The 27,715-nt window shown below is 40.4% G+C and overlaps 1 protein-coding gene across 1 annotated transcript in view; it reads left to right on the top strand.

The window, feature by feature from the left end:
• Positions 1 to 4,684: 4,684 nt before the first annotated feature.
• LOC117527865 (ras-related protein Rab-37-like) overlaps positions 4,685 to 27,715 on the top strand; it is a 42,364-nt gene continuing 19,333 nt past the window's right edge. Inside the window, exons 1-4 of the mRNA XM_034190366.1 lie at positions 4,685 to 5,026; positions 9,040 to 9,150; positions 17,434 to 17,475; positions 21,950 to 22,016. Coding sequence (XP_034046257.1) covers positions 4,916 to 5,026; positions 9,040 to 9,150; positions 17,434 to 17,475; positions 21,950 to 22,016 — 331 coding nt within the window. The 5' untranslated portion in view covers positions 4,685 to 4,915. The remainder of the gene's footprint in view (positions 5,027 to 9,039; positions 9,151 to 17,433; positions 17,476 to 21,949; positions 22,017 to 27,715) is intronic.

Raw genomic sequence — 27,715 nt, 5'->3', positions numbered from 1 at the left:
GGCTCCAGTATTCACCAGGTTCAGTGGCGGCGGAAATCGTGTGGTTCCGGCTCTTCTCAGGACAGACGTCTTCTATCCTCGAGCCTGCCCACATGTCACCTTTGTGAATTGACTGTAATTATATTCTGAGATTGTCTGTATTTCGTTGTGCACATTTCACAACATTAAATTGTTACTTTTTGGCTCATCTATTGGCCGTTCATTTGCGCCCCCTGTTGTGGGTCCGTGTCACTACACTTTCACAACACATAAGAAATTATTAATAGTGACTGACCAGTATTTCACAGATCCTCTTCGTCCTGGCGCCACTCCGCTGTCGCGTCTTTTTCCACTGAGTGACACCACGGTGCAGGTGTCTTTTTCCGAGTGAAGAACAGTTATGGGTAGTTGTTGGCGCTCTTTTTTCTTCTGGGTGAGAAGATTCTTATAAACAGACACACGCAGAACACAATGCGCGTGCTCTCCTTTCGCGGTGCCGTGACCGGCCTGCTTGATGAGGACGCAGAACACAATGCGCTGTAAAAAAAAAAAAAAAAAAAAAAAAAAAAAAGCATGCAAAATTGGACTAAAAAATCTGCGAAACTGCGAGGCCACAAAAGGTGAACCACGTTATAGCGAGGGACCACTGTATTTGTAATTTGTAAATCAGAAATTTGTGTTTGTGGATCACAAAGCACGTGTACAAATCAAAGGATATTTGTAAATCCCCCTCTGTGCATTTGCAAGTATTAATGAGACAAATTTAACTCCATACGCCAAAAATTTAGGTTTCCTAAATGTTTATTATGGCCACTCTTAAAACTTAATTTATCTTTATAATTTTATTACTGGTAAATTTTAGAATTGATTTAGATGAGATATATTTGTTATCTCACAGGAATATATCACAATTATCTGGGAACTACTTTTTACGCAGGAATTCATTAAGCACGTCGGCCGCACTAACCCAAAATGAGTGTCCACTTCCTAAGCTCGTGGTGAGCTCAGGAAGTGATGTGTGTGTGCATTGATCCCACATTTTAGAGGAGCACGGGTGACTAAAACATATAATTTGGTATTTATAAAGCAAATGACTATATATTGTTCATTTCGATGACATTTTGTGGAGCCCCTCCAACTTTTACCCCAGCCCCCCCTCAGCCCTCCCAACAAACATTTCCTGATGCCGCCACTGGACGCATGTGTCATCCCTGGACTACCTAATTGTATCAATATTGGGATAACTGCCAAGGAGAGGTTCGATCATACTCATCATATGCTCAATATGCAAGCTCAAGGTCAAAGATCATTATCAGGAAGATAACAAGCACTTATAATTTGATGCATAGAGGGTACATATGGCATGAGCACAGTAATACCCGCTGGAATACTGAGCCATCCTCTGACAACTGAGTGTGGTGAACCTGTGAGATTTCTCCACTCAAAAAAACAAGCAAACAAACAGACAAACAAACAAACAAAAACCAAATATGTACCTTCTTTAAAATCCCTGATTAGTCCTGTTCTACAATCAGAGAATATGCAGACAGTTACTATGATGAACACAAGGGGGAGACAAACTGTCAAAAACAAGGACTCAATATATTACATGTTGTGTGGACAACTTTATTTCATTTCTTCATATACAATACAGTGCATTCCCACATTTAAGGCCTGCTGCTCATTAAAAAACTGGAATGGGACAATAGGGCAGGTAAGGAGGAAGGTAAATAAATAAATAAGTAAATACATCAATTGTGTTATTACAGACAGGTGATGTCAACAGGTGATTGTAATCATGATTTGGTACAAAAGCAGCATTGGGCTGAGTCTTTGAGGACTAAAGATGGACAGAGGATCTGCAGTTTGCCAAATGTATGAGGAAATGTTTAAGAACCATGTTCCTCAAAGAAAGATGGGAAGGTATTTGCATATCTCTTCCTCATACAGTGCATAATATTAAACGATGCAAGGAATCTGGAGGAATTTCAGTCTGTAAAGGGAGAGGACACAAGCCTCAACTGAACACCCATGATCTCCGATCCCTCAGGCGGCACTGCTCCCAGAACCATCATTCATCAATAGCTGATATAACCACATGGACAAGATATTATTTTGGAAATGCCACTTAAAAAATTTAGTGTGCAAAAAAGAAGACTTATCTTAACTTTGTCCAAAAGTTGCATCAACTTCTCTGATCTCAAAGGAATCTCGGTCAGTATTCTAGATCAAAGACTAAAAGGACCATCCACACTGTTATCAGCAACAAGTCCAAAAGCCAGGGTCTGTCATTCAATTACACTGTCAATTCAATTTAATTTATATAGTGCCAAATCACAACAAAGCTGCCTCAAGGCACTTCATACAAGTAAGGTCTAACCTTACCAAACCCTAGAGAAAGCACACAGGTGACAGTGGTAAGGAAGAACTTCCTCTGATGATTTGAGGAAGAAACCTCAAGCAGACCAGACTCAAAGGGGTGACCCTCTGCTTGGGCCATGCTACCAACACAACTGACAATACAATTTACAAAACAAATATACAGGAAATTTTGGGAGTCCATGCTGGTGTACAGGAAAGGAGGGTTGCAGAAGAAGACACTCCCACTTCTGGATGGAGCCACACCTCAAACAGAGAGAAAAAAACAAAAGTCATACTTATTTGCTCCAGCTGTGCACATGTTACAAAGGCATGGCTGCTGAAGGAGAGGGTTCAGCTACTGGACTGGCCTGCTTGCATTCCTGACCTATACCCAACAGAGAACTTGTTGAGACTTCTGAAAAGAAAAATGCAAGGGTGAGGACTCTATACTGTTGCACGCCTTAAGACCTGTTTGAGGGAAGAATGGGACAAGATAACACCTGGTATGTTTTGTCATGTGTTGCAGTCCTGAAATGCAGGAAAAGATGTATATTGAATGAAATGAAATTGAGCACAAAAAAAAACATGGAATGTCTTGGGTTCATACAGTCTGAAATGAAATAAAAGTCAAAGAAAATGTAAGAATCACTACTTCATTTTCCATTCCATCCCAAAACAGCTTCAAATGTACTCCGCCATCTTGCCTCCACCTATGTCCCCAGTCAACCCATAACTGGGTAAGAGGTGGAGCCGTGAGCAACAACAACATGGCCTGGGTGGGACGAATGAAGCCTGAAAGCACCCCCATCTTAGAGTTACCAAACAAGCTAATACTAACAAGCTAACCTTGGTTTGAGTGTTTTATGCATGATTTTGTGGACTGGGTAGTGGTTTTCACTATGAGTGGATTTGGTGCATGTATAAAAAATTATGACCACCTTATTGCCTTATTGCAGTAACAGTGGGCCTAATGTCATCAAGCTACGGTACCTGCTAACAGTGCTAACATACAAATTAAACAACACAAAAAATTTAATTAAATGGAAACTCTAGGGTATGGAGTTGGGTTCTTAGTAGAATTAACCACGTAAGCCATATTATTATTAACAAGCTACGATACTTGCTAAGTGTACTAACGGTGCTAACATACAAATTAAATAGGAAAATTTCACTCAACTGAAATATGAAAGAACTTATTGGTCAATTAGTAAAATTAATGACATGAAAAGCCATATTATCTTGGGCATTTGTAATAAAATTCTCAGAAAGGACAGATATGGTCGTCCACAACAGCTAGTAGTTGCTGCTAGCAATCTCTGCTTGCAGGACCTTGGAGTACGGGCTAACCAGTACACAGTCACTCAAAGGACCCCACCTTTAATTATTCATAACATTACAGCTTAAAATATCTTAACCTCATGAGTTATTAAACCCCCTCCATAGAGTGGTCATGAAAAGGGAAACGAACTATATGGACCAGTTTGTTTTGTTTTTTTGTACTAGGCTGCAAAGATGTTTATTTCAGCTTTAAATTTGGAGAATTTAACATGGGGGTCCACGGGAAGTGATTCGCTCAGCTTCAAGTGGCCATTCAAAGAACTGCAAGCTTTACCACTTCTTTGTGTGCATCATTTAATAGGACCGGAGGTGGGGGCTGGGTCACATGGCATGTTTTTGCGGTTTCGGGTGCACAGCTAAATATTTGTAAGATTTGCACAAATATTTGTGCGTGAGGAAGTCAAAAGAAAAAGTGAGTGAGCTGAAAACATGAGGCGGAAAAGGAGGACAAGACAAAATCTGGAAATTTAAAAGTGTGTGTGTGTGTGTGTGTGTGTGTGTGTGTGTGTGTGTGTGTGTGTGTGTGTGTGTGTGTGTGTGATGATGATGATGATGATGATAATGTTGAATGTAAATGTATATGCGTAAACTTCGTGCGTAAACGTATTTAACGCTCCTCTGGCTTGGGTGTGTCATGACCCCAACCCAGTCTCACAGTAGCTCGTGATGGCATTACGAAAAGTCAATTAATCGGGAGGATTATAAATAGTAAAAAAAAAAAATTAAGCGCCCCATTTTTGTGACAGGGGCGCGAAAAAAAACAAACAAAACAAACCATGACCCCTACCGCCGTGTCCTACTGACGTGGGACAACATCACCCACGTCAGCCTCAGAGTGAAAAAGTCTCCCCGTGAACACCGCGCGCGCTCTCACGCGGCGGTGTCGCCTTTTTTCCCCCCCGCGGTTTTAGTCATCAACCCACGCGCGCCAGGATGTGCCGCTGCGCTCTGCAAAATGTTTCCGCCTGTTCGCTGCCTGTAGATGCCAAGCTCTGATCCCTGTCAACTTCTCGGTGGCTTCCACCTCTCTGACAGGCGACATCGGTTTTGTCGGTGTTCGTTTCGTGGCCGCGCGGGAATGCGAGCAGGACGGCTGGAGAGCGTGGACTGACCACACACGGCGCGCGTCCTCCTCGGACACGATCTCTCTTTCTGTGTATTTCTCTGTTTCTTTCTTTCTCTGTCTCTCTCTCTCTCTCGCTCTCTCGGAGACACTGTGGTTCGGGCTTTTCGCAGGATGTCCACGAAGAAGACATCGTTGACGGACAAGCAGACCAAAAACGGGACGACTAAATATGTGCTGGAGAGATGCGCCTCTATTAACGAGTACTATGATGTTGCCTTCAAGGTATTTGCGTCTTGTTTTTCTTTGTGCTGCTGAGCAGGAGGTGGAACAGGTGTCCAAACAGGAACAATGTAAAAGATGGGAAAATGCCTCTGTGTAGGGGCCACATGATATAAGCTCGAAATCTACAGTTAAACACAGGAAAATTAAGGATAAATTCATTTTTTTAAAGCTGCATTTCTTTCAGTGTCTCCATGTCTCCACCATGACATGCAAATATTGACTGAAGGTGGACTTGTTGCGCCTTCTACTAACCCCTTCCATTAGATATTTAATCACCTATATCCAACCAAAAAGTCCTTTTGCAGAGGTGTTTTGCAGGTTTGCTTTAAATTGATGCACATCAAGGGGTAAAAAAAGAAACTTTGTCTCACTAACTTTGTTATTGTGGGAGTCTGTGTGAATGATGTAACCAAATTGTGAATGGACTGCACAAGTGCACATCTTGTTGTTTGTAATTATGTATTCTGAAGGAGAGTACTCTAAAAATAAACTAAATAATTAAACTAAATACAGGGTGGTGAAAAAAGAACATGGGGAGTGGAGCTTGGTGTTAGTGACACATGTGGCAGTCCAGAACTCCAAAGCATTTGTGGTTCTCATGGAGCAATTTTGGATAACACTAAAAAATAAGATATTATCTGACTCTATATAATAATATAATGAGGCTAGATGTGAATATTTGCATGTATATTGTGATTGTGCCTGAATAGCTCTATCAAAAATATAGTACAAATAGGTAAATATTTGTACTATATTTTTGGCTTTTAACACTTAGTGGGGAGGTGACATGTTCTGTTTTTTTATGTGCTGTTTTAACATTTTATTCTCGTATATATGTTTTATTTTTGTGAATTTGTGTTTTTAATGTTAAGGACTTTGGACACCAGTCAGTGCTGTAAAGCGTTTTATAAATAAATGTTGATTGATTGATTGAAATGTTGAAATACCTTTGTGTAAATTTAATACAATGTGTAAATTTTCCAGTATAAACTTATTATATTTGATAAAAAAATACTTTTTAAACCCTAAATTAAAATTATTGTGTAATTACTTCCCCATTCAGTGAGGTTTTGTTGTGCTGCTCCCATTTTGATCAGGACCACCACCAGAGATTTAGACATCGGATTCACACATTGATCTGCTTTTTCTCAACACAGCTGCATCTGTATAAGGAGAATGGGTCTAGAGAAGTTTTGAATCTGGGATATTTTACTTGGGAAGCAAGCAGGCTCATTGTTTGTACTGCTATGATGTCACACAGTAGGAACTGAAAATATAATGAGTTGTGTAACATTTTGCCAGAAAGAGTTACATTGTGTGTTTGTGGACTTAGAAAAAGCTTATGATAGGGTGCCAAGAGAAGAGCTGTGGTATTGTGAGGAAGTCTGGAGTGGCAGAGAAGTATGTTAGGGTAGTGCAGGACATGTACAAGAATAGTGTGATAGCGGTGAGATGCGCAGTCGGAATGACAGACTCATTCAAGGTGGAGGTGGGATTACACCAAGGATCAGCTCTGAGTCCTTTCTTGTTTGCAGTGGTGATGGACAGGTTGACAGATGAGATCAGACAAGAGTCCCCATGGACTGTGATGTTTGCAGATGACATTGTGATCTGTAGTGAGAGTAGAGAGCAAGTTGAGTCTAGTCTGGAGAAGTGGAGATATGCTTTGGAGAGAAGGGGAATGAAAGTCAGTAGAAGCAAGACTGAGTACGTGTGTGAATGGGAGGGAGCCCAGTGGAATAGTGCAATTACAAGGAGTAGAAGTGGTGAAAGTAGATGAGTTTAAATATTTGGGGTCAACTGTTCAAAGTAATGGAGAGTGTGGTAGAGAGGTGAAGAAGAGAGTGCATGCAGGGTGGAGTGAGTGGAGAAAGGTGGCAGGAGTGATTTGTGACCGAAGAATATCAGCAAGAGTGAAGGAGAACGTTTACAAGACAGTAGTGAGACCAGCTATGTTGTACGGCTTGGAGACGGTGGCACTAACAAAAAGACAGGAGGCAGAGCTGGAGGTGGCAGAGCTGAAGATGTTGAGATTCTCTTTGGGAGTGACGAGAATGGACAAGATTAGGAATGAACATATCAGATGGACAGCTCAGGTGGGACGGTTTGGAGACAAAGTCAGAGAGGCGAGATTGAGATGGTGTGGACATGTGCAGAGGAGGGACCCAGGGTATATAGGGAGAAGGATGCTGAGGATGGAGCCACCAGGCAGGAGGAGAAGAGGGAGACCAAAGAGGAGGTTTATGGATGTGCTGAGGGAGGACATGCAGGTGGTTGGTGTGACAGAGGAAGATACAGAGGACAGTTTGAGATGGAAACGATTGATCTGCTGTGGCGACCCCTAACGGGAACAGCCAAAAGACAAAGAAGAAGAAGAAGTATAACATTTTGCCATCTCGGCATATTTTTTAATGTATTTGTACAGCAATGTATGTTAATATGAGAAGCTCTGAAAAAGTCACGTCTGTTTAGAATCGAGTAGGTAATATGTCATTAGCATAAACTGTATTCCGCAGTTCATTGAATTTTCAGACTATTCTCAAACTTGTTCATCTGGCAGCACCCCCTGATGGTCATTTTTCACTCTGTGAAAACATTGCCGAACTAGGTACAAATACATACAATTTGGTCAATCAATCAATCAATCAATCAATCAATCAATCAATCAATCAATCAATCAATCAATCAATCAATCAATCAATCAGTGTTTATTAATAGAGCCCTTTACACCACTCAAGGTGACCAAAGTGCTTTACAGTAAAATAAAAACAATACAGAATCAAAAATTAAAAACACATAAAAACAAAGCCGTGAAATGAACCATTGACCATTAAATTGACTTTATTGATGACTCCAACCTCAACTTGGTGAAAAAATCTCATCGTTCTAGATAGTTGTAGGCCAACTGGCCAACAAAACAAACCAGACAAAACACAAAACCGGCTGATTTCAATTTAAAAGCAAACAGCTCAAGCGTGTTTTCACCGAGCGGCCAGTCACACGTGTGCGGAAATACAAATTCTTGCCAAATTTTTGCTGGAAGTGACGTATACACTGTAAAACTCAATGAGTTAGTTGAACTCAAACCATTTGAGGAAACCAATTGCCTTAAACCATTTGAGTTTGCCAACTTAAATAAAATAATTTTGACTAATTTAATTAATAGTTACTAGTTTTAGTAACTTAACAATTTATAGTTAATTAAACTTATGTAAATCTAGTTTATGCTTTTCAATAAAAAAGTGACAAATTTCTGCCTAAAAAATTTGCATTACATTTTTTAATGCATTCTTTGGTTTACTTGTTGACTTTGGGTTGTTATGACTCCGCCCATTTGCACCCCTCAGGACGCGAACTCACGATCTCTGGCATGGAAGTCGGACTTTCTAACCAGAAGCCTAAAACCCGAGGTTCTGGCCTTGTGACCAGAGAATTCTTTTGAGCTGTTGGGAGTGAGGTTTACTAACTACATCTGCACAGCGAAACCTGCTGGCGTCTGTTACATAAACTCAATTGAAATGAGTGAATGGAATGCACTGGAAATACATCATCAACACTTAAATGCACCAAAACTTTAAATGAACTTAAAGGAACTGAGTTGTTATGACAACAATTAATTTTTGAGCTAGTTTAATGAATGGAAATGAGTGATTATAACTTTTTTCAAAGTTTGAGTTACCTTAACTTAATTATTGTATTAAAATGGAGTGTTCGGTTTAACAGTGTACCCAAATACTAGAATGGGGGTGGTGCAAGCAGGTATAGTGTGCATGCTTCCCAAACAGAATACCCCTTTACACCATTCTCTTAAATTTTTTTCTGCAAACTACAACTGATTTATACTGTAAAAAAATTGCAGAATTTTCTGTTATATTTACAGATTTTTACTGTATTTTTTTATAGTGGCAACCACAGCTGTTTTTATCCCCCCTCCCATTAAAAAATTATAATTTTTCAGGGTTTCTTTTGTGTTTTTATTATTTTACAGTCTTAGTTCTCATTCTTCTCTCTAGGTGATGCTTCTTGGAGACTCTGCTGTGGGGAAGACTTGCCTCCTGGTGCGTTTTAAGGATGGGGCATTTCTTGGAGGAAACTTCATAGCCACCGTCGGAATAGACTTTAGGGTGAGAAGTGCTGTTCAGAAAACAGATTACATGGTGAAAGGTGACCTAGACAGCAGCCCGACTACCAGCCCGTGTCACCACCAAACACTTCCCCACTCAGTGACGATAGCGCCAAATGTACAAATCCTCTCACCAATCACTCAACTTCACAGTCCACGTGCACTCCTCAGAGCGTCGTAAATGCCTCAGCAGATGCCTGCCCACGTCTATGTCTTGTGCGTAGATTGGCGGCGGCTCAACTCCATCCTGGAGCAGTTGTACAGCCAACAGATGAGCTTTTACCCAACTCATGATTGCCACAGACTCTGGAGCAGATGCCTACTTTGTATCTCACAGAACAAACATGAGATCAGGCTAATCATCGCCCCCTTGACTCCACCTCACCAACCTCCCATTTACCTCCAATCAGGGCAAACGCTCTCAGGCTAATGGGAAGTCAAGTACGGGGAGGTTTAAGGAGGAAATTGTGCTGCATTAGCCAGAGTGATGTCTCCTCTGCTGGCAGCGAGGATGTAAGGGAGCATAAATGGATGTCTGGCTGAGAGGATGCTGTCGAATCTTATACTCAACCCCCGCTCACAAAAAAAAAGAACCCCCCCCCCAAAAAAAAACAACAGGTATTGCAGCTGTGAATGCACAAAAGGATTCATTAAGAAAATGTGCATGAAATAAATTGTGAAAAGGGGGAAGATCTTAGTGCCAAGTGCAGCAATATGCTGAGGTTGACCTCTGCGTGCGGATAGGCAGGCAGGCTGTTTGGCAGTTGGGAACACGCTCAGTCTATTTTCAGCACGCTTCCTTGTAGCAGTTACTCAGCGTGCAGGCTCCTCTCACGTCATAATTGGGGGAAAAGTGGAAACCCATGGCAACTAATGCAGGGGTTATTCTGCCAAGGCCGAGGATTCAGCAGGTGGCACTTGTAGCTGCCAGCAATGGTTTTTCTATACATGTGAGCATTTTGTTGTTATTGTTTCTGCTGTTGTTGTGTCACATTCTCTGCATTTCTTTGCAAACGTCAGCATTTCCATGTATGTGCAGGCTAAGGCGTGTGATGACCTGTCACTCACAGACAGGGTTATGAAGTGGCAGAGGAAGTACTGCAGAATATTCACACTTCCGTGTTTGTGGCTGTATGTACGAGGTTGAACTGCTCTTATGTTGTGTTGTGATCTCATTACAGACTAGTTAGAGTAACTGTGACATGAAACAAATGTCACCGAGCCAGTTTGCTTATTTCACATTAAATTACGCATTTCGCATTGTAACGCACATATTTTCTGACCTTTTATTACATCAGTGACTTAAGAGGTCTGTGCTCCAGTATTTCTGTTGAACAAAATTTTGTCTGATTTAATTTGTATGTTAGCACCATTATCATGAATTGTCAGTTATAAATACTTGGTGACATTGTCTCCACTGTCACTCCATGGTGACTGAGACAATTGGTGGAAGAAAGATGGGGTAGTGTTCTGGTTTCCATGGTCAGTGCTTGTGTGAAGCCATTTATTGTCAAACAACTGTGTTTACTTTTTTTAAATCATAATGACAACAGAAACTACCCAAGTGACCCTGATCAAAATTTTACATACCCCCGTTCATAATACAGTGTATTGCCCCCTTTAACATCAATGACAGCTTGGGCTTTTTTGTGGTCATTGTGGACAAGGCTCTTTATTTTCTCTCATGGTAAAGGTGCCCATTTTCTTGCCAAAAAGCCTCCAGTTACTGTAAATTCCTGGCCTGTCTTGCATGAACTGCATGTTTGAGGTCTCCTCAGAGTGGCTCAATGATATTGAAGTCAGGAGACTGAAATGGCCACTCCAGAACCTTCACTTTATTCTGCTGTAGCCAATGACAGGTCAACTCAGCCTTATGTTTTGGATTGTTATCATGTTGGAACATCCAAGTATGTCCAATGCACAACCTCTGGGCTGATGAGTGCAAATTTTCCTCCAATATTTTCTGATAACATGTGGCATTCATCCTGCCATCAATTTTGACCATGTTTCCTGTGCCTTTGTAGCTCACACATCCCCAAAACATCAGCAATCCACCTCCGTGCCCCACAGTAGCAGTGGTGTACCTTTCATCATAGGCCTTGTTGACTCCTGCAAATGTAATGTTTATGGTTGTGGTCAAAAAGTTCAATTTTTCTCATCACTGAAAATGACTTTGTTCTCTGGGGTGTTTAGCATATTGTAAGTGGGATACTTTGTGGCTTTTGCGTAGTAATGACTTTCTTCTGGTGACTCAACCTTGCAGCCCATTTTTCTTCAAGTGCCTCGTTTTTGTGCATCTTGAAACAGCCATACCACATTTTTCAGAGAGTCCTGTATTTCATCTGAAGGCATTTATGGGTTTTTCTTTGCATCCCGAACAATTTTCCTGGTAGTTGTTGCTGAGATTTTTGTTGGTCTACCTGACTGTGGTTTGGGTTCACCAGAATCCCTCATTTTCCACTTCTTAATTAGAATTTGAACACTGCTGATTGGCATTCTCAGTCCCTTGGATATCTTTTATGTCCCTTTCCTGCTTTATATAGTTCAATTACTGTTTCTTTGACAATTCTTTTGCTTTCCCTATGACTCAGAAACCAGAAACATCATTGAAGCACTGGATGAAAGATGCAAGGGTCTGTCAGGAGCCCAGAAATTCACTGACCTTTTATACACACTAGGCATTCAAACCTGTTTGTGTCAGCTTGTATGCATGTTATCAGGCCAAAATCACCAGGGTATACAAACTTTTGATCAGGGCAATTTGATTAGTTTCTGTTGTCATTATGATTAAAAAAGATAAGAGTAAACAGAGTTGTTTGACAATAAATGAGTTCACACAACCACTAACCATGAGTGAAAAAAAAAAAGTTTTTGTGTTATCATTCATATTCTCTGAAAAATGGCCAAAAACTAAAAGAATTCTGGCATTTTGAGCACAACTGTGTGTGTGTGTGTGTGTGTGTGTGTGTGTGTGTGTGTGTGTGTGTGTGTGTGTGTGTGTGTGTGTGTGTGTGTGTGTGTGTGTGTGTGTGTGTGTGTGTGTGTGTGTGAGTAGTCCATGCTTGCCACACTTTCAGATTGGAGGCAGAACAGGAGCAATGTAAAGGCTGAACAGTTTTTCATATTCCGTGTGGGTGTGTCACTCTGAATGTTAACCAGCTCAGAGTCTGTGTTGTTTTGTGTTAGTTTTCTGCTGCATAAATTTACAATGAGCTGTTTCAGGCCTATATGCTTTTTTTAACTACTGGCAGTTTTCAAAGTCTTGCACAATTATTGCAAAGGGACATTTAATTTCCGCTACCCCGTGTTTGCCCTTTATTAAAATGTGCAAGAGGTTTTGCATTTGTCAACTAACGATGCTAAGGAGATGCTGCATGACTCGGTGCATGACTAACAAAATCCTGAACATGTGTTTCAAATTTTATTTCCTGCAAAAAAATCACACAAAAACACTGTTAGCATAAAAAGGTCCTGGCCACCAAAGTTAAACCACATTTGCTTATTTCATTAGAGGTGAGTTAAAAGTTACTGAAAAATGTTATTTTTCTAATGTGTAAAATGTGTTATACAGTGAGGAAAATAAGTATTTGAACACCCTGCGATTTTGCAAGTTCTCCCACATAGAAATCATGGAGGGGTCTGAAATTTTCATCTTAGGTGCATGTCCACTGTGAGAGACATAATCTAAAAAAAATCTGGAAATCACAATGTATGATTTTTTAATAATTTATTTGTATGTTACTGCTGCAAATAAGTATTTGAACACCTGTGAAAATCAATGTTAATATTTGGTACAGTAGCCTTTGTTTGCAATTACAGAGGTCAAATGTTTCCTGTAGTTGTTCACCAGGTTTTCACACACTGCAGCAGGGATTTTGGTCCACTCATCCTTACAGATCTTCTCTAGATCTTTCAGGTTTGGAGTTTCAGCTCCCTCCGGAGATTTTCTCTTGAGTTCAGGTCTGGAGACTGGCCAGGCCACTCCAGGACCTTGAAATGCTTCTTACGGAGCCCCTCCTTAGTTGCCCTGGCTGTGTGTTTGGGGTCATTGTCATGCTGGAAGACCCAGCCATGACCCATCTTCAATGCTCTTACTGAGGGAAGGAGGTTGTTTGCCAAAATCTCGCAATACATGACCCCATCCATCCTCCCTTCAATACAGTGCAGTCGTCCTGTCCCCTTTGCAGAAGAGCACCCCCAGAGTATGATGTTTCCACCCCCCATGCTTCACGGTTGGGATGTTTTTCTTGGGGTTGTTCTCATCCTCTAAACATGGTAAGTGGAGTTGATTCCAAAAAGCTCTATTCTGGTCTCATCTGACCACATGACCTTCTCCCATGCCTCCTCTGGATCATCCAGATGGTCACTGGTGAACTTCAAACGGGTCTGGACATGTGCTGGCTTGAGCAGGGGGACCTTGCTGCCCTGCAGGATTTTAAACCATGACAGCATCATGTGTTACTAATGTAATCTTTGTGACTGTGGTCCCAGCTCTCTTCAGGTCATTGACCAGGTCCTCCTGTGTAGTTCTGGGCTTTCTCAGAATCATCCTTACCCCACAAAGTGAGATTTTGCATGGAATCCCAGACCGAGGGAGATTGACAGTCATCTTGTGTTTCTTCCACTTTCTAATAAATAATCATAACAGTTGTTGTCTTCTACCAAGCTGCTTGCCTGTTGTCCTGTAGTCCATCCCAGCCTTGTGCAGGTCTACAGTTTTGTCCCTGGTGTCCTTAGACAGCTCTTTGGTCTTGGCTATGGTGGACAGGTTGGAATGTGATTGAGTGTGTGAACAGGTGTCTTTTATACAGGTAACAATTTCAAACAGGTGCAATTAATACAGGTAAAGAGTGCAGAATAAGAGGGCTTCTTAAAGAAAAATTAACAGGTCTGTGTGAGCCAGAATTCTTGCTGGTTGGTAGGTGTTCAAATACTTATTTGCAGCAGTAACATACAAATAAATTATTTAAAAAATCATACAATGTGATTTCCAGATTTTTTTTTTTTTTAGATTATGTCTCTCACAGTGGACATGCACCTAAGATGAAAATTTCAGACCCCTCCATGATTTCTAAGTGGGAGAACTTGCAAAATTGCAGGGTGTTCAAATACTTATTTTCCTCACTGTATTAATTCTGCATTCACCTTAACATTCCAAAAATAGTTATACTGGACACTGGAGCAGAAGTGCTGTCACTGCAATAACAGATGGAAAGGAAAGATGGGAGACTTTGTTTTTTTGTTTGGTTTTTTTTTTTTGCAGGGTTTTTGGGGGGTAGTTTTTAATTATATAATTTGTGAAATTGAAAGATGCAGCAGTGTTCTTGTTAATGGTTTTCGTCACCCATCGCAGCTTTAGCCTAGCCTAAATAGTAGGCGATCTGCTTTGTAGGTGATATTAAAGTTTATGAGAAATGCCATAAAACTTTGTGTACACAGTGTCCTTTCAACACGCTGAAGCTGCAGAAGAAACACTTGGTTTCCCTCAAATAAAAGATGATGGCAGTCTGTTGATGTCAAGCTCACATCAAAAATAGCAGAGGAGATTATACAACCCCAATTCCAATGAAGTTGGGACGTTGTGTAAAACGTAAATAAAAACAAAATACAATGAGTTGCAAGTTTTCTTTAACGTATATTCAACTGAATACACCGCAAAGACAAGATATTTAATGTTCAAACTGATAAACTTTATTATTTTTGTGCAAATATTTGCTCATTTTGAAATGGATGCCTGCAACACATTTCAAAAAAGCTGGGACAGTGGTATGTTTACCACTGTGTTACATCACCTTTCCTTCTAACAACACTCAATAAGCATTTGGAACTGAGGACAGTAACTGTTGAAGCTTTGTAGGTGGAATTCTTTCCCATTCTTGCTTGATGTATGACTTCAGTTGTTCAACAGTTCGGGGTCTCTGTTGTCATATTTTGTGCTTCATAATGCGCCACACATTTTCAATAGGTGACAGGTCTGGACTGCAGCCAGGCCAGTCTAGTACCTGCACTCTTTTACTACGAAGCCACGCTGTTGTAACACGTGCAGAATGTGGCTTGTCATTGTCTTGCTGAAATAAGCAGGGACGTCCCTGAAAAAGCCGTTGCTTGGATGGCAGCATGTGTTGCTCCAAAACCTGGATGTACCTTTCAGCATTGATGGTGCCATCACACGTGTAAGTTGCCCATGCCATGGGCACTAACACACCCCCATACATCACAGATGCTGGCTTTTGAACTTTGTGCTGGTAACAATCTGGATGGTCATCTTCCTCTTTTGTCCGGAGGACACGACATCCATGATTTCCAAAAACAATTTGAAACGTGGACTCATCAAACCACAGCACACTTTTCCACTTTGCGTCTGTCCATTTCAAATGAGCTCGGACCCAGAGAAGGCAGTGGCGTTTCTGGATGTTGTTGATGTATGGCTTTCACTCTGCATGGTTGAGTTATCTTGCACTTGTAGATGTAGCGACGAACTGTGTTAATTGACAATGGTTTTCTGAAGTGTTCCTGAGCCCACGTGGTAAGATCTTTTACACAATGATGTCAGTTTTACTGCAGTGCCACCTGAGGGATCAAAGGTCACGGGCATTCAGTGTTGGTTTTCGGCCTTGCCACTTATTTGTAGAAAGTTCTCCAGATTCTCTGAATCTTCTGATTATATTCTGGACTGTACATGATGGAATCCCCAAATTCCTTGCAATTGAACATTGACAAACATTGTTCTTAAACCTTTGGACTATTTTTTCACGTAGTTGTTCACAAAGTGGTGATCCTCGCCCCATCTTTGCTCATGAACGGCTGAGCCTTTTGGGGATGCTCCTTTTATACCCAATCATGACACTCATCTATTTCTAATTAACCTGTTCACCAGTGGAATGTTCCAAACAGGTGTTCTTTGAGCATAACACAGTGGTAAACATACCACTGTTCCAGCTTTTTTGAAATGTGTTACAGGCATCTATTTTAATGAGCAAATATTTGCACAAAAAACAATAAAGTTTATCAGTTTGAACATTAAATATCTTGTCTTTGTGGTGTATTTAATTGAATATAAGTTGAAGAGGATTTGCAAATCATTGCATTCTGTTTTTATTTACATTTTACACATTGGAATTGGGGTTGTACATGAAGAGATGTATAATTATGGAACTTTGAGGATGTTTGACCTTAAACCTAGATAATATTTCCCTGTAAAAGGTAGATAAAATCTGGGATTGCACCGTGTTTTACTATCAACTCTAAACTAAGCCACTTACTTCCAGCAACCAAACAGTGCCACGAAGATTGGAAATGGCAGAGAAAGACCCGTTTGGGGGCTGGTATTGTAGAAGTCCTGCATTCGGTCAGGGGTTACCTGGAAAGACTGAACTGTACAATTAGTGCATATTTGTGTTCAGTGTAAAAATGCAACATTGTGTGGATTTATCAAGCGGTAAGCTTCCAAAATGAGGCACACCCACAAGAGGAAAAAATTGCAGTTTCTGACTGGCTGCTTGAGGCTGACTCAAGAAAGGAGCAGATTTCCATAGAAGCCAGTGTTAAAAAGTCCAAATTTAGAGAAGAAATAAATATGTTTACAACCTGGTACAGAAAAAAAATAGTTTTGCCCTCCATGATAAGTGTACGGGGGGGAATAACGTCTTAGTTGTTTTATGCCATATTTAAGGTCATGGCCATTTTAAGTGACAACTCGTGTGTCCTGACATGTAAGTTGTCAAACCTGTAGGTTATAAATATTGTAGTTGTGAAATGAGGTAACCTAATCTAACCACAGTAGTTTTTTGCTTTTATGTAGTCTGACTGCTTTGTCAAATCCATGTGCATGACAGTGACGTATTTCCAGAGACGTGGAAGGTGGTGGTGTGATATGATGTTTTCTGACATAATTCTTATTATTAGTTTTTTTTGTTTTTTATGTTTTATCTTTGCCAGCTTCAAAAGGTTAAATGCTTTTAGGCCTGTCTGCGCTATGAGGAAATCAGAGGGCAGCCCTCAGGCCTGCAGGAAATGAATGGGAGTCCGTTGTTTTTACTGCCAGTCGTCTTTCTCACCATTGTTTAATTGTCATCCGAAGACCTTGTCATTATGTAGGTGTTGTAAATTGCTTTTTTCTACCAAAATTCAAACCCACTTTTAGTTGTCTGGTGTCGTTTGGCACATGCTGTGTCTGAGGCTTTTTTTCCTCCTCTGCTGTCATAATTCATTTCGTTGCACAGAAACCCGTCTTTAAAGTGTATGGCGAATTATCAGGCACTCACAGCTTTTCTCTTTTCTGTAGAATAAAGTGGTGACTGTTGACAACGTGAAAGTCAAAATGCAGGTGAGAACATAAAGTACACATCCATGGAATAGAATGAATTATTCATTCAACATTTCAGCTCACCAAATGAGAAATGCTAATCTGCACTCACCTGTTCTTCTTTTGACTGTTCCCGTTAGGGGTCGCCACAGCAGATCAATCGTTTCCATCTCACCCTGTCCTCTGTATCTTCCTCTGTCACACCAACCACCTGCATGTCCTCCCTCAGCACATCCATAATCCTCCTCTTTGGTCTCCCTCTTCTCCTCCTGCCTGGTGGCTCCATCCTCAGCATCCTTCTCCCTATATACCCTGGGTCCCTCCTCTGTACATGTCCAAACTATCTCAATTTCACCTTTTTGACTTTGTCTTCAAATCGTCCCACCTGAACTGTCCCTCTAATATGTTCATTTACTGTTCATTCTCATGACTCCCCCCAAAAAATCACAGCATCTTTAGCTCTGCCACTTTCAGCTCTGCCTCCTGTCTTTTTGTCAGTGCCACTGTCTCTAAGCCGTACAGCATAGCTGGTCTCACTACTGTCTTGTAAAATAGTAAATGGACTGTATTTATATAGCGCTTTTCCATCTGCATCAGACGCTCAAAGCACTTTCCAATAATGCCTCACATTCACCCCGATGTGAGGGTGCTGCCATACAAGGCGCTCACTGCACACCGGGAGCAATAGGGGATTAAAGACCTTGCCTAAGGGCCCTCAGTGATTTTCCAGTCAGGCTGGGATTTGAACCACGGATCTTCTGGTCTCAAGCCCAATGCGTTAACCACGAGACCATCACCTCCCCTAAACTAAGGGGAGGTGAAAACTTTCCCCTTCACTCTTGCTGATATTCTTTGGTCACAAATCACTCCTGCCACCTTTCTCCACCCAGTTCACCCTGCTTGCACTCTCTTCTTCACCTCTCTACCACACTCTCCATTACTGTGGACAAATGACCAAAAGTATTTAAACTCATCTACTTTCACCACATCTACTCCTTGTAACCACACTTTTCCACTGTGCTTCCTCCCATTCACACACATGTACTCAGTCTTGCTGCTACAGACTTTCATTCCCCTTCTCTCCAGAGCATATCTCCACCTTTCCAGGGTAGACTCAACCTGCTCTCTACTCTCACTACAGATCACAATGTCATCTGCAAACATCGTAGTCCATGGAGACTAATGTCTGATCTCATCCTTCAACCTGTCCATCACCATTGTAAACAAGAAAGGACTCAGGAAGGACTCTAGTGGTTAAGGTGTTGGGCTTGAGTCCAGAAGATCATGGGTTCAAATCCCTGCCTGACTGGAAAATCACTAAGGGCCCTTGGGCAAGGCCTTTAATCCCCTATTGCCCCCTGTGTGTAGTGAGCGCCTTGTATGGCAGCACCCTGGTGAATGTGAGGCATTATTGTAAAGTGCTTTGAGCGTCTGATACAGAGTGAAAAGCGCTATATAAATGCAGTCCATTTACCATTTACTCAGGGCTGATCCTTGGTGTAATCCTATCTCCACCTTGAATGAATCTGTCATTCCTTCTGCACATTTTACAGCTGTCCCACTGTCCTTGCACATGTCCTGCACTACCCTCACATACTTCTCTGCTACTCCAGACTTCCTCATACAATGCCTCATACAATACCACATGCACTCATCTGGTATTAGTCCTAAATACTCATTTACAAGTAACACTTTAAGGCGTCACATTATACATCTTTTCAGCAACCTAATATAGGTCAATGTCGTAGGTGCCTCTTGGATGGGGCTTGATAGGGCTATAACCCTGAAGAATTTTAGAACTCCCACCCACTGTAAACTTACTTAAAAATTGATACTTGCTATTTGGAATCCTATTTTCTGACTGAGTTGGTGCTGTGGTGAAATTGAGAAACAGGAAGAAGGAAGTCCAACATACAGAAAAAGTTAAGTGAAACAAAAGAGAGAAACCACAACCTGACTGTGACATTTGTTGTTAGCTTTATAGTTTTTCTCTTGTTATAGGCAGTAAATCTTCTCAAATTTTGGAAAGGTAATTGTTACGATTTTTAAATCATATCTAATTTTGGATCACTGTGAAACTTTGTAGGGCAGGTAGTTTAATAGATGAGGAGCTGGCCTGCCAATATGTAGACCTGGGTTTGAATCCTGCTCATGATACCTATCTGTGTCCTTGGACAAGACGATCTACATTGTTTGAGTCCACCCAACTGGAAATGGGTAGCAGCCTCAGCTGGGGAAGTAACCTGCATCAGACTGCTGTGCCATCTTGAGGAAGTGGTAGTTTCTCATCAGTTTCACATTACAGAATGCAGGGATGGCACCATCAGAGCTCAGGGTTTAAATCGGACCAAGAAAACAAATGTGAAGCCGCCGCTCTTCACAGGTCCACTCGTGTGAAATACCCTGTTTCTGTGCATGTTACTTTAAATGGAAAGTAGCTGCTGGTTGCCACACACTCCAAAGCAAGGGGGAGCAGGAGCAACACAATTACTGAACACTCTATCTGTCTCCAACAGACCTTGTGGTTGTGCTGCACAGAGCAAACACAAATGCAGATGTGGAAATATGTCACATACGTACATCACGGACTTCTACATAGAGCCATGATAGATTATTACTAGCGTGTTGCCCGTGGGGATCTATGGGCTTTAGATTAGGTAGCGTTTATAAAATAGGCAGCTGGCATTTTTCAAAAGTGGTAATAAATTAAGCAAAGTTTGTATAATGAGTTGGGATGGCGTGTGAGTCCAGAATGTTTTTAGAACCTTAGACTGCAACAATTTTTAGAAGATGAACGCAACCCTTTTATTTCCTGTTAATTATGTAATTTTTAAATGTTAATTTACTGTCTTAATGTATTTATAAATTGTTTAGGTTCTTGTTATCATATACACACTATTATTATCATTATTATTATTATCAGTATTATTATTTTTCTTGTATTTTATTATTACTTCTATTTTGTCATTTGATTTTTAAATGCACCATAATGGAAATAAGTGTTTTTACTTTCTTGTGTCGTCCATGTATTTTTACCGTATTTACAATTATATTATGTACTTACGTTGAACGTACTGAATAAAATAACGTACTTGCTTTTAATATAAAGATGATTTACCACCCCCTGCTTGAATTACTCCAGAATATAATTAGCAATGTTAGCTTATATTTGTAGTTTCTCCAAATATATTAGTCCTGTCAACATTCCATTTTGGTGCCGTTCATCCTTGACCCAAAATACATAAGCATACCAAAGAGCAAATGTCAGCTGTCCCCGGTCACATGCGCACAGAGCTTTTTGGGTTTTTTTCAGCATTCTGCTGCAAGCGGGTGCTTTTAAATTTTACATACGCATAAACAGAGACTGTGGCGGAAGACATCAAAAGCAATACTCTTTTCACTCATGGTAACGACAACATGACACTTAACTGAACTGATTAAACCAATTGAAATACAAAAACACAATAAATCAATAACACTAACAACACAGTTAAACTAACATGGACCACAATAACAGCATTTAAAATCCCCAAACCCTGAACTTCCATGGTGCATTGCAGCACAATGTTCATTGTTTACTGGTTACCTAAAATTGCTCATTTCTCCAAAAATATTAATCCTATCAACTTTCCATTTTCACAGTGTTCGTTCTTGACCCAAAATGCATAAGCATAGCAAATGGCAAACGTTAGCTGTCTCTGGTTTTTGCGTGATCAAAGCCATACATACGCATGCAAACACATACACATAGAGACCCCTTGGCTATTATAATATAGATTATCATTATTATTATTTAACTTTTTTTGAGATTAAAATCTTTTTCAAGAGAGACCTTGTCACAAATGGCAGCAATACATGTAGTTTGAGGCTAGCAACAGACAGTAGACACTGCAAAATGAAATCCAACCAAAATACAGGAAAAACACTATCGTTAATCAAAACATTTGCAGATTTCAACAGACTCAGACTCTAAATCTTTATAATAATATTATAAAATATTTATAATACACTTATTTATAATATTTATTATACATTTTTTATTTAGACTATTTACTATGAATTTTTATTGTTCGTGGAAGTGCCTGCACGTGCAGTAACAATAAACTTTAGATAAAACCGTTCTGCCCAATGTGATCCTTTCAATCAAAGGCATTACTTTCCATTTAGCAGTGGGTGATCTATCAGCATGTACTGTCAATCGAAGACGCACACATCTCTCATAACCTGCTCATTCAACACTCTGAGTAGGAGGTGCCAAATTTAGATTCCCCTGCAAACTGTAGTAAATCCTCAGCTTGCCTTTGCTTGGGCTGTGCACATGCTAATATCCTGTGATTCCCCCCCCCCCCCCCCCCAAAAAAAGTACTCTCCTGTGATGAGTTTATGATCGTTGTCTTCTGCTTAAATCACTGACTGCTCTGGATTTGCTGAAATGCTTTACAGAGTGTAGTTTTCCAGTCTTTCCCACTGTGTAATTTTGTGGTTTGGTTCACAGATCTGGGACACAGCCGGACAAGAGAGATTCCGCAGTGTAACGCACGCCTACTACAGAGATGCACAGGGTAACCTCTGCTTTTTATATCTCATTTCCTCCTCATGGTGCATCTGCAGCCTGACTGAGATATGTACCATATTTTCTGGACTGTAAATCTCCATTAATGCATCATGAACATGAAAAAAAATATAGAAGTCAGATCGGTCTATGAGGTGCATTTACTTTTTTAAATGTGGTGGTACTGCTTCATACAACAAGAAGCAAGATGAATTGAATTAATGCATTATTTATTTTAATGCAAACACTGTGTTATCAATCAATCAATCAATTTTATTTATATAGCGCCAAATCACAACAAACAGTTGCCCCAAGGCGCTTTATATTGTAAGGCAAGGCCATACAATAATTACGTAAAAACCCCAACGGTCAAAACGACACCCTGTGAGCAAGCACGACAGTGGGAAGGAAAAACTCCCTTTTAACAGGAAGAAACCTCCAGCAGAACCAGGCTCAGGGAGGGGCAGTCTTCTGCTGGGACTGGTTGGAGCTGAGGGAGGGAACCAGGAAAAAGACATGCTGTGGAAGGGAGCAGAGATCAATCACTAATGATTAAATGCAGAGTGGTGCATACAGAGCAAAAAGAGTAAGAAACACTCAGTGCATCATGGGAACCCCCCAGCAGTCTAAGTCTATAGCAGCATAACTAAGGGATGGTTCAGGGTCACCTGATCCAGCCCTAACTATAAGCTTTAGCAAAAAGGAAAGTTTTAAGCCTAATCTTAAAAGTAGAGAGGGTGTCTGTCTCCCTGATCCGAATTGGGAGCTGGTTCCACAGGAGAGGAGCCTGAAAGCTGAAGGCTCTGCCTCCCATTCTACTCTTACAAACCCTAGGAACTACAAGTAAGCCTGCAGTCTGAGAGCGAAGCGCTCTATTGGGGTGATATGGTACTATGAGGTCCCTAAGATAAGATGGGACCTGATTATTCAAAACTTTATAAGTAAGAAGAAGAATTTTAAATTCTATTCTAGAATTAACAGGAAGCCAATGAAGAGAGGCCAATATGGGTGAAATATGCTCTCTCCTTCTAGTCCCCGTTAGTACTCTAGCTGCAGCATTTTGAATTAACTGAAGGCTTTTCAGGGAACTTTTAGGACAACCTGATAATAATGAATTACAATAGTCCAGCCTAGAGGAAATAAATGCATGAATTAGTTTTTCAGCATCACTCTGAGACAAGACCTTTCTAATTTTAGAGATATTGCGTAAATGCAAAAAAGCAGTCCTACATATTTGTTTAATATGCGCTTTGAATGACATATCCTGATCAAAAATGACTCCAAGATTTCTCACAGTATTACTAGAGGTCAGGGTAATGCCATCCAGAGTAAGGATCTGGTTAGACACCATGTTTCTAAGATTTGTGGGGCCAAGTACAATAACTTCAGTTTTATCTGAGTTTAAAAGCAGGAAATTAGAGGTCATCCATGTGTTTATGTCTGTAAGACAATCCTGCAGTTTAGCTAATTGGTGTGTGTCCTCTGGCTTCATGGATAGATAAAGCTGGGTATCATCTGCGTAACAATGAAAATTTAAGCAATGCCGTCTAATAATACTGCCTAAGGGAAGCATGTATAAAGTGAATAAAATTGGTCCTAGCACAGAACCTTGTGGAACACCATAATTAACCTTAGTCTGTGAAGAAGATTCCCCATTTACATGAACAAATTGTAATCTATTAGATAAATATGATTCAAACCACCGCAGCGCAGTGCCTTTAATACCTATGGCATGCTGTAATCTCTGTAATAAAATTTTATGGTCAACAGTATCAAAAGCAGCACTGAGGTCTAACAGAACAAGCACAGAGATGAGTCCACTGTCTGAGGCCATAAGAAGATCATTTGTAACCTTCACTAATGCTGCTTCTGTACTATGATGAATTCTAAACCCTGACTGAAACTCTTCAAATAGACCATTCCTCTGCAGATGATCAGTTATCTGTTTTACAACTACCCTTTCAAGAATTTTTGAGAGAAAAGGAAGGTTGGAGATTGGCCTATAATTAGCTAAGATAGCTGGGTCAAGTGATGGCTTTTTAAGTAATGGTTTAATTACTGCCACCTTAAAAGCCTGTGGTACATAGCCAACTAACAAAGATAGATTGATCATATTTAAGATCGAAGCATTAAATAATGGTAGGGCTTCCTTGAGCAGCCTGGTAGGAATGGGGTCTAATAAACATGTTGATGGTTTGGATGAAGTAAGTAATGAAAATAACTCAGACAGAACAATCTGAGAGAAAGAGTCTAACCAAATACCGGCATCACTGAAAGCAGCCAAAGATAACGATACGTCTTTGGGATGGTTATGAGTAATTTTTTCTCTAATAGTTAAAATTTTATTAGCAAAAAAAGTCATGAAGTCATTACTAGTTAAAGTTAAAGGAATACTCGGCTCAATAGAGCTCTGACTCTTTGTCAGCCTGGCTACAGTGCTGAAAAGAAACCTGGGGTTGTTCTTATTTTCTTCAATTAGTGATGAGTAGTAAGATGTCCTAGCTTTACGGAGGGCTTTTTTATAGAGCAACAGACTCTTTTTCCAGGCTAAGTGAAGATCTTCTAAATTAGTGAGACGCCATTTCCTCTCCAACTTACGGGTTATCTGCTTTAAGCTGCGAGTTTGTGAGTTATACCACGGAGTCAGGCACTTCTGATTTAAAGCTCTCTTTTTCAGAGGAGCTACAGCATCCAAAGTTGTCTTCAATGAGGATGTAAAACTATTGACGAGATACTCTATCTCACTTACAGAGTTTAGGTAGCTACTCTGCACTGTGTTGGTATATGGCATTAGAGAACATAAAGAAGGAATCATATCCTTAAACCTAGTTACAGCGCTTTCTGAAAGACTTCTAGTGTAATGAAACTTATTCCCCACTGCTGGGTAGTCCATCAGAGTAAATGTAAATGTTATTAAGAAATGATCAGACAGAAGGGAGTTTTCAGGGAATACTGTTAAGTCTTCAATTTCCATACCATAAGTCAGAACAAGATCTAAGATATGATTAAAGTGGTGGGTGGACTCATTTACATTTTGAGCAAAGCCAATTGAGTCTAATAATAGATTAAATGCAGTGTTGAGGCTGTCATTCTCAGCATCTGTGTGGATGTTAAAATCGCCCACTATAATTATTTTATCTGAGCTAAGCACTAAGTAAGGATCTGGTGTCTAACCAGATCCTTACTCTGGATGGCATTACCCTAACCTCTAGTAATACTGTGATAAATCTTGGAGTAATTTTTGATCAGGATATGTCATTCAAAGCGCATATTAAACAAATATGTAGGACTGCTTTTTTGCATTTACGCAATATCTCTAAAATTAGAAAGGTCTTGTCTCAGAGTGATGCTGAAAAACTAATTCATGCATTTATTTCCTCTAGGCTGGACTATTGTAATTCATTATTATCAGGTTGTCCTAAAAGTTCCCTAAAAAGCCTTCAGTTAATTCAAAATGCTGCAGCTAGAGTACTGACGGGGACTAGAAGGAGAGAGCATATCTTATCCATATTGGCCTCTCTTCATTGGCTTCCTGTTAATTCTAGAATAGAATTTAAAATTCTTCTTCTTACTTATAAGGTTTTGAATAATCAGGTCCCATCTTATCTTAGGGACCTCGTAGTACCATATCACCCCAATAGAGCGCTTCGCTCTCAGACTGCAGGCTTACTTGTAGTTTCTAGGGTTTGTAAGAGTAGAATGGGAGGCAGAGCCTTCAGCTTTCGGGCTCCTCTCCTGTGGAACCAGCTCCCAATTCAGATCAGGGAGACAGACACCCTCTCTACTTTTAAGATTAGGCTTAAAACTTTCCTTTTTGCTAAAGCTTATAGTTAGGGCTGGATCAGGTGACCCTGAACCATCCCTTAGTTATGCTGCTATAGACGTAGACTGCTGGGGGGTTCCCATGATGCATTGTTTCTTTCTCTTTTTGCTCTGTATGCACCACTCTGCATTTAATCATTAGTGATCGATCTCTGCTCCCCTCCACAGCATGTCTTTTTCCTGGTTCTCTCCCTCAGCCCCAACCAGTCCCAGCAGAAGACTGCCCCTCCCTGAGCCTGGTTCTGCTGGAGGTTTCTTCCTGTTAAAAGGGAGTTTTTCCTTCCCACTGTAGCCAAGTGCTTGCTCACAGGGGGTCGTTTTGACCGTTGGGGTTTTACATAATTATTGTATGGCCTTGCCTTACAATATAAAGCGCCTTGGGGCAACTGTTTGTTGTGATTTGGCGCTATATAAAAAATTGATTGATTGATTGATTAAGTCAGACAAAAGGTCTGAAAATTCACAGAGAAACTCACAGTAACGACCAGGAGGACGATAGATAACAACAAATAAAACTGTTTTTTTGACTTCCAATTTGGATGGACAAGACTAAGAGTCAAGCTTTCAAATGAATTAAAGCTCTGTCTGGGTTTTTGATTAATTAATAAGCTGGAATGGAAGATTGCTGCTAATCCTCCGCCTCGGCCCGTGCTACGAGCATTCTGGCAGTTAGTGTGACTTGGGGGTGTTGACTCATTTAAACTAACATATTCATCCTGCTGTAACCAGGTTTCTGTAAGGCAGAATAAATCAATATGTTGATCAATTATTATATCATTTACTAACAGGGACTTAGAAGAGAGAGACCTAATGTTTAATAGACCACATTTAATTGTTTTAGTCTGTGGTGCAGTTGAAGGTGCTATATTATTTTTCTTTTTGAATTTTTATGCTTAAATAGATTTTTGCTGGTTATTGGTAGTCTGGGAGCAGGCATCGTCTCTACGGGGATGGGGTAATGAGGGGATGGCAGGGGGAGAGAAGCTGCAGAGAGGTGTGTAAGACTACAACTCTGCTTCCTGGTCCCAACCCTGGATAGTCACGGTTTGGAGGATTTAAGAAAATTGGCCAGATTTCTAGAAATGAGAGCTGCTCCATCCAAAGTGGGATGGATGCCGTCTCTCCTAACAAGACCAGGTTTTCCCCAGAAGCTTTGCCAATTATCTATGAAGCCCACCTCATTTTGTTAGCAAGCAGAAGCTAAAGAGTGACTTGTTATGTTATTGTTTGAGGCACAAAATGTGGGTAAACTGTTTCTTGTTACTACTGAAGAGATGGTTATAGCTGAGGTAAATGTGCATTGCAGAGGTGAGACGAAGTCACTGTCAAGTCATTCTCAAGTCATGAATCGGCATGTCTCAAGACACAAGTCTCAAGTCAGCTTACAAACAATTGGTGGTCATTATGACTTGAGACTTGACTTGGGACTTGACTTGAAACTTGTGACTTGCTGATTCATGACTTGAAAGTGACTTGCTAGTGACTTCATCCCACCTCTGGTGCAATGTAATTAAATGTTTGAAAACGAAACACATTATTTATAATACAAACAAAATACAATCCCTGGCAAAAATTATGGAATCACCGGCCTCGGAGGATGTTCATTCAGTTGTTTAATTTTGTAGAAAAAAAGCAGATCACAGACATGACACAAAACTGAAAGTCATTTCAAATGGCAACTTTCTGGCTTTAAGAAACACTATAAGAAATCAAGAAAAAGATTGTGGCAGTCAGTAATGGTTACTTTTTTAGACCAAGCAGAGGAAAAAAATATGGAATCACTCAATTCTGAGGAAAAAATTATGGAATCACCCTGTAAATTTTCATCCCCAAAACTAACACCTGCATCATATCAGATCTGCTCGTTAGTCTGCATCTAAAAAGGAG

This window comes from Thalassophryne amazonica, chromosome 16 (genome assembly GCF_902500255.1).
Source record: "Thalassophryne amazonica chromosome 16, fThaAma1.1, whole genome shotgun sequence".
Taxonomy (NCBI): domain Eukaryota; kingdom Metazoa; phylum Chordata; class Actinopteri; order Batrachoidiformes; family Batrachoididae; genus Thalassophryne; species Thalassophryne amazonica.
Note: the sequence above shows the minus strand (reverse complement) of the source record. Positions and strands in the feature narration are given on the sequence as shown.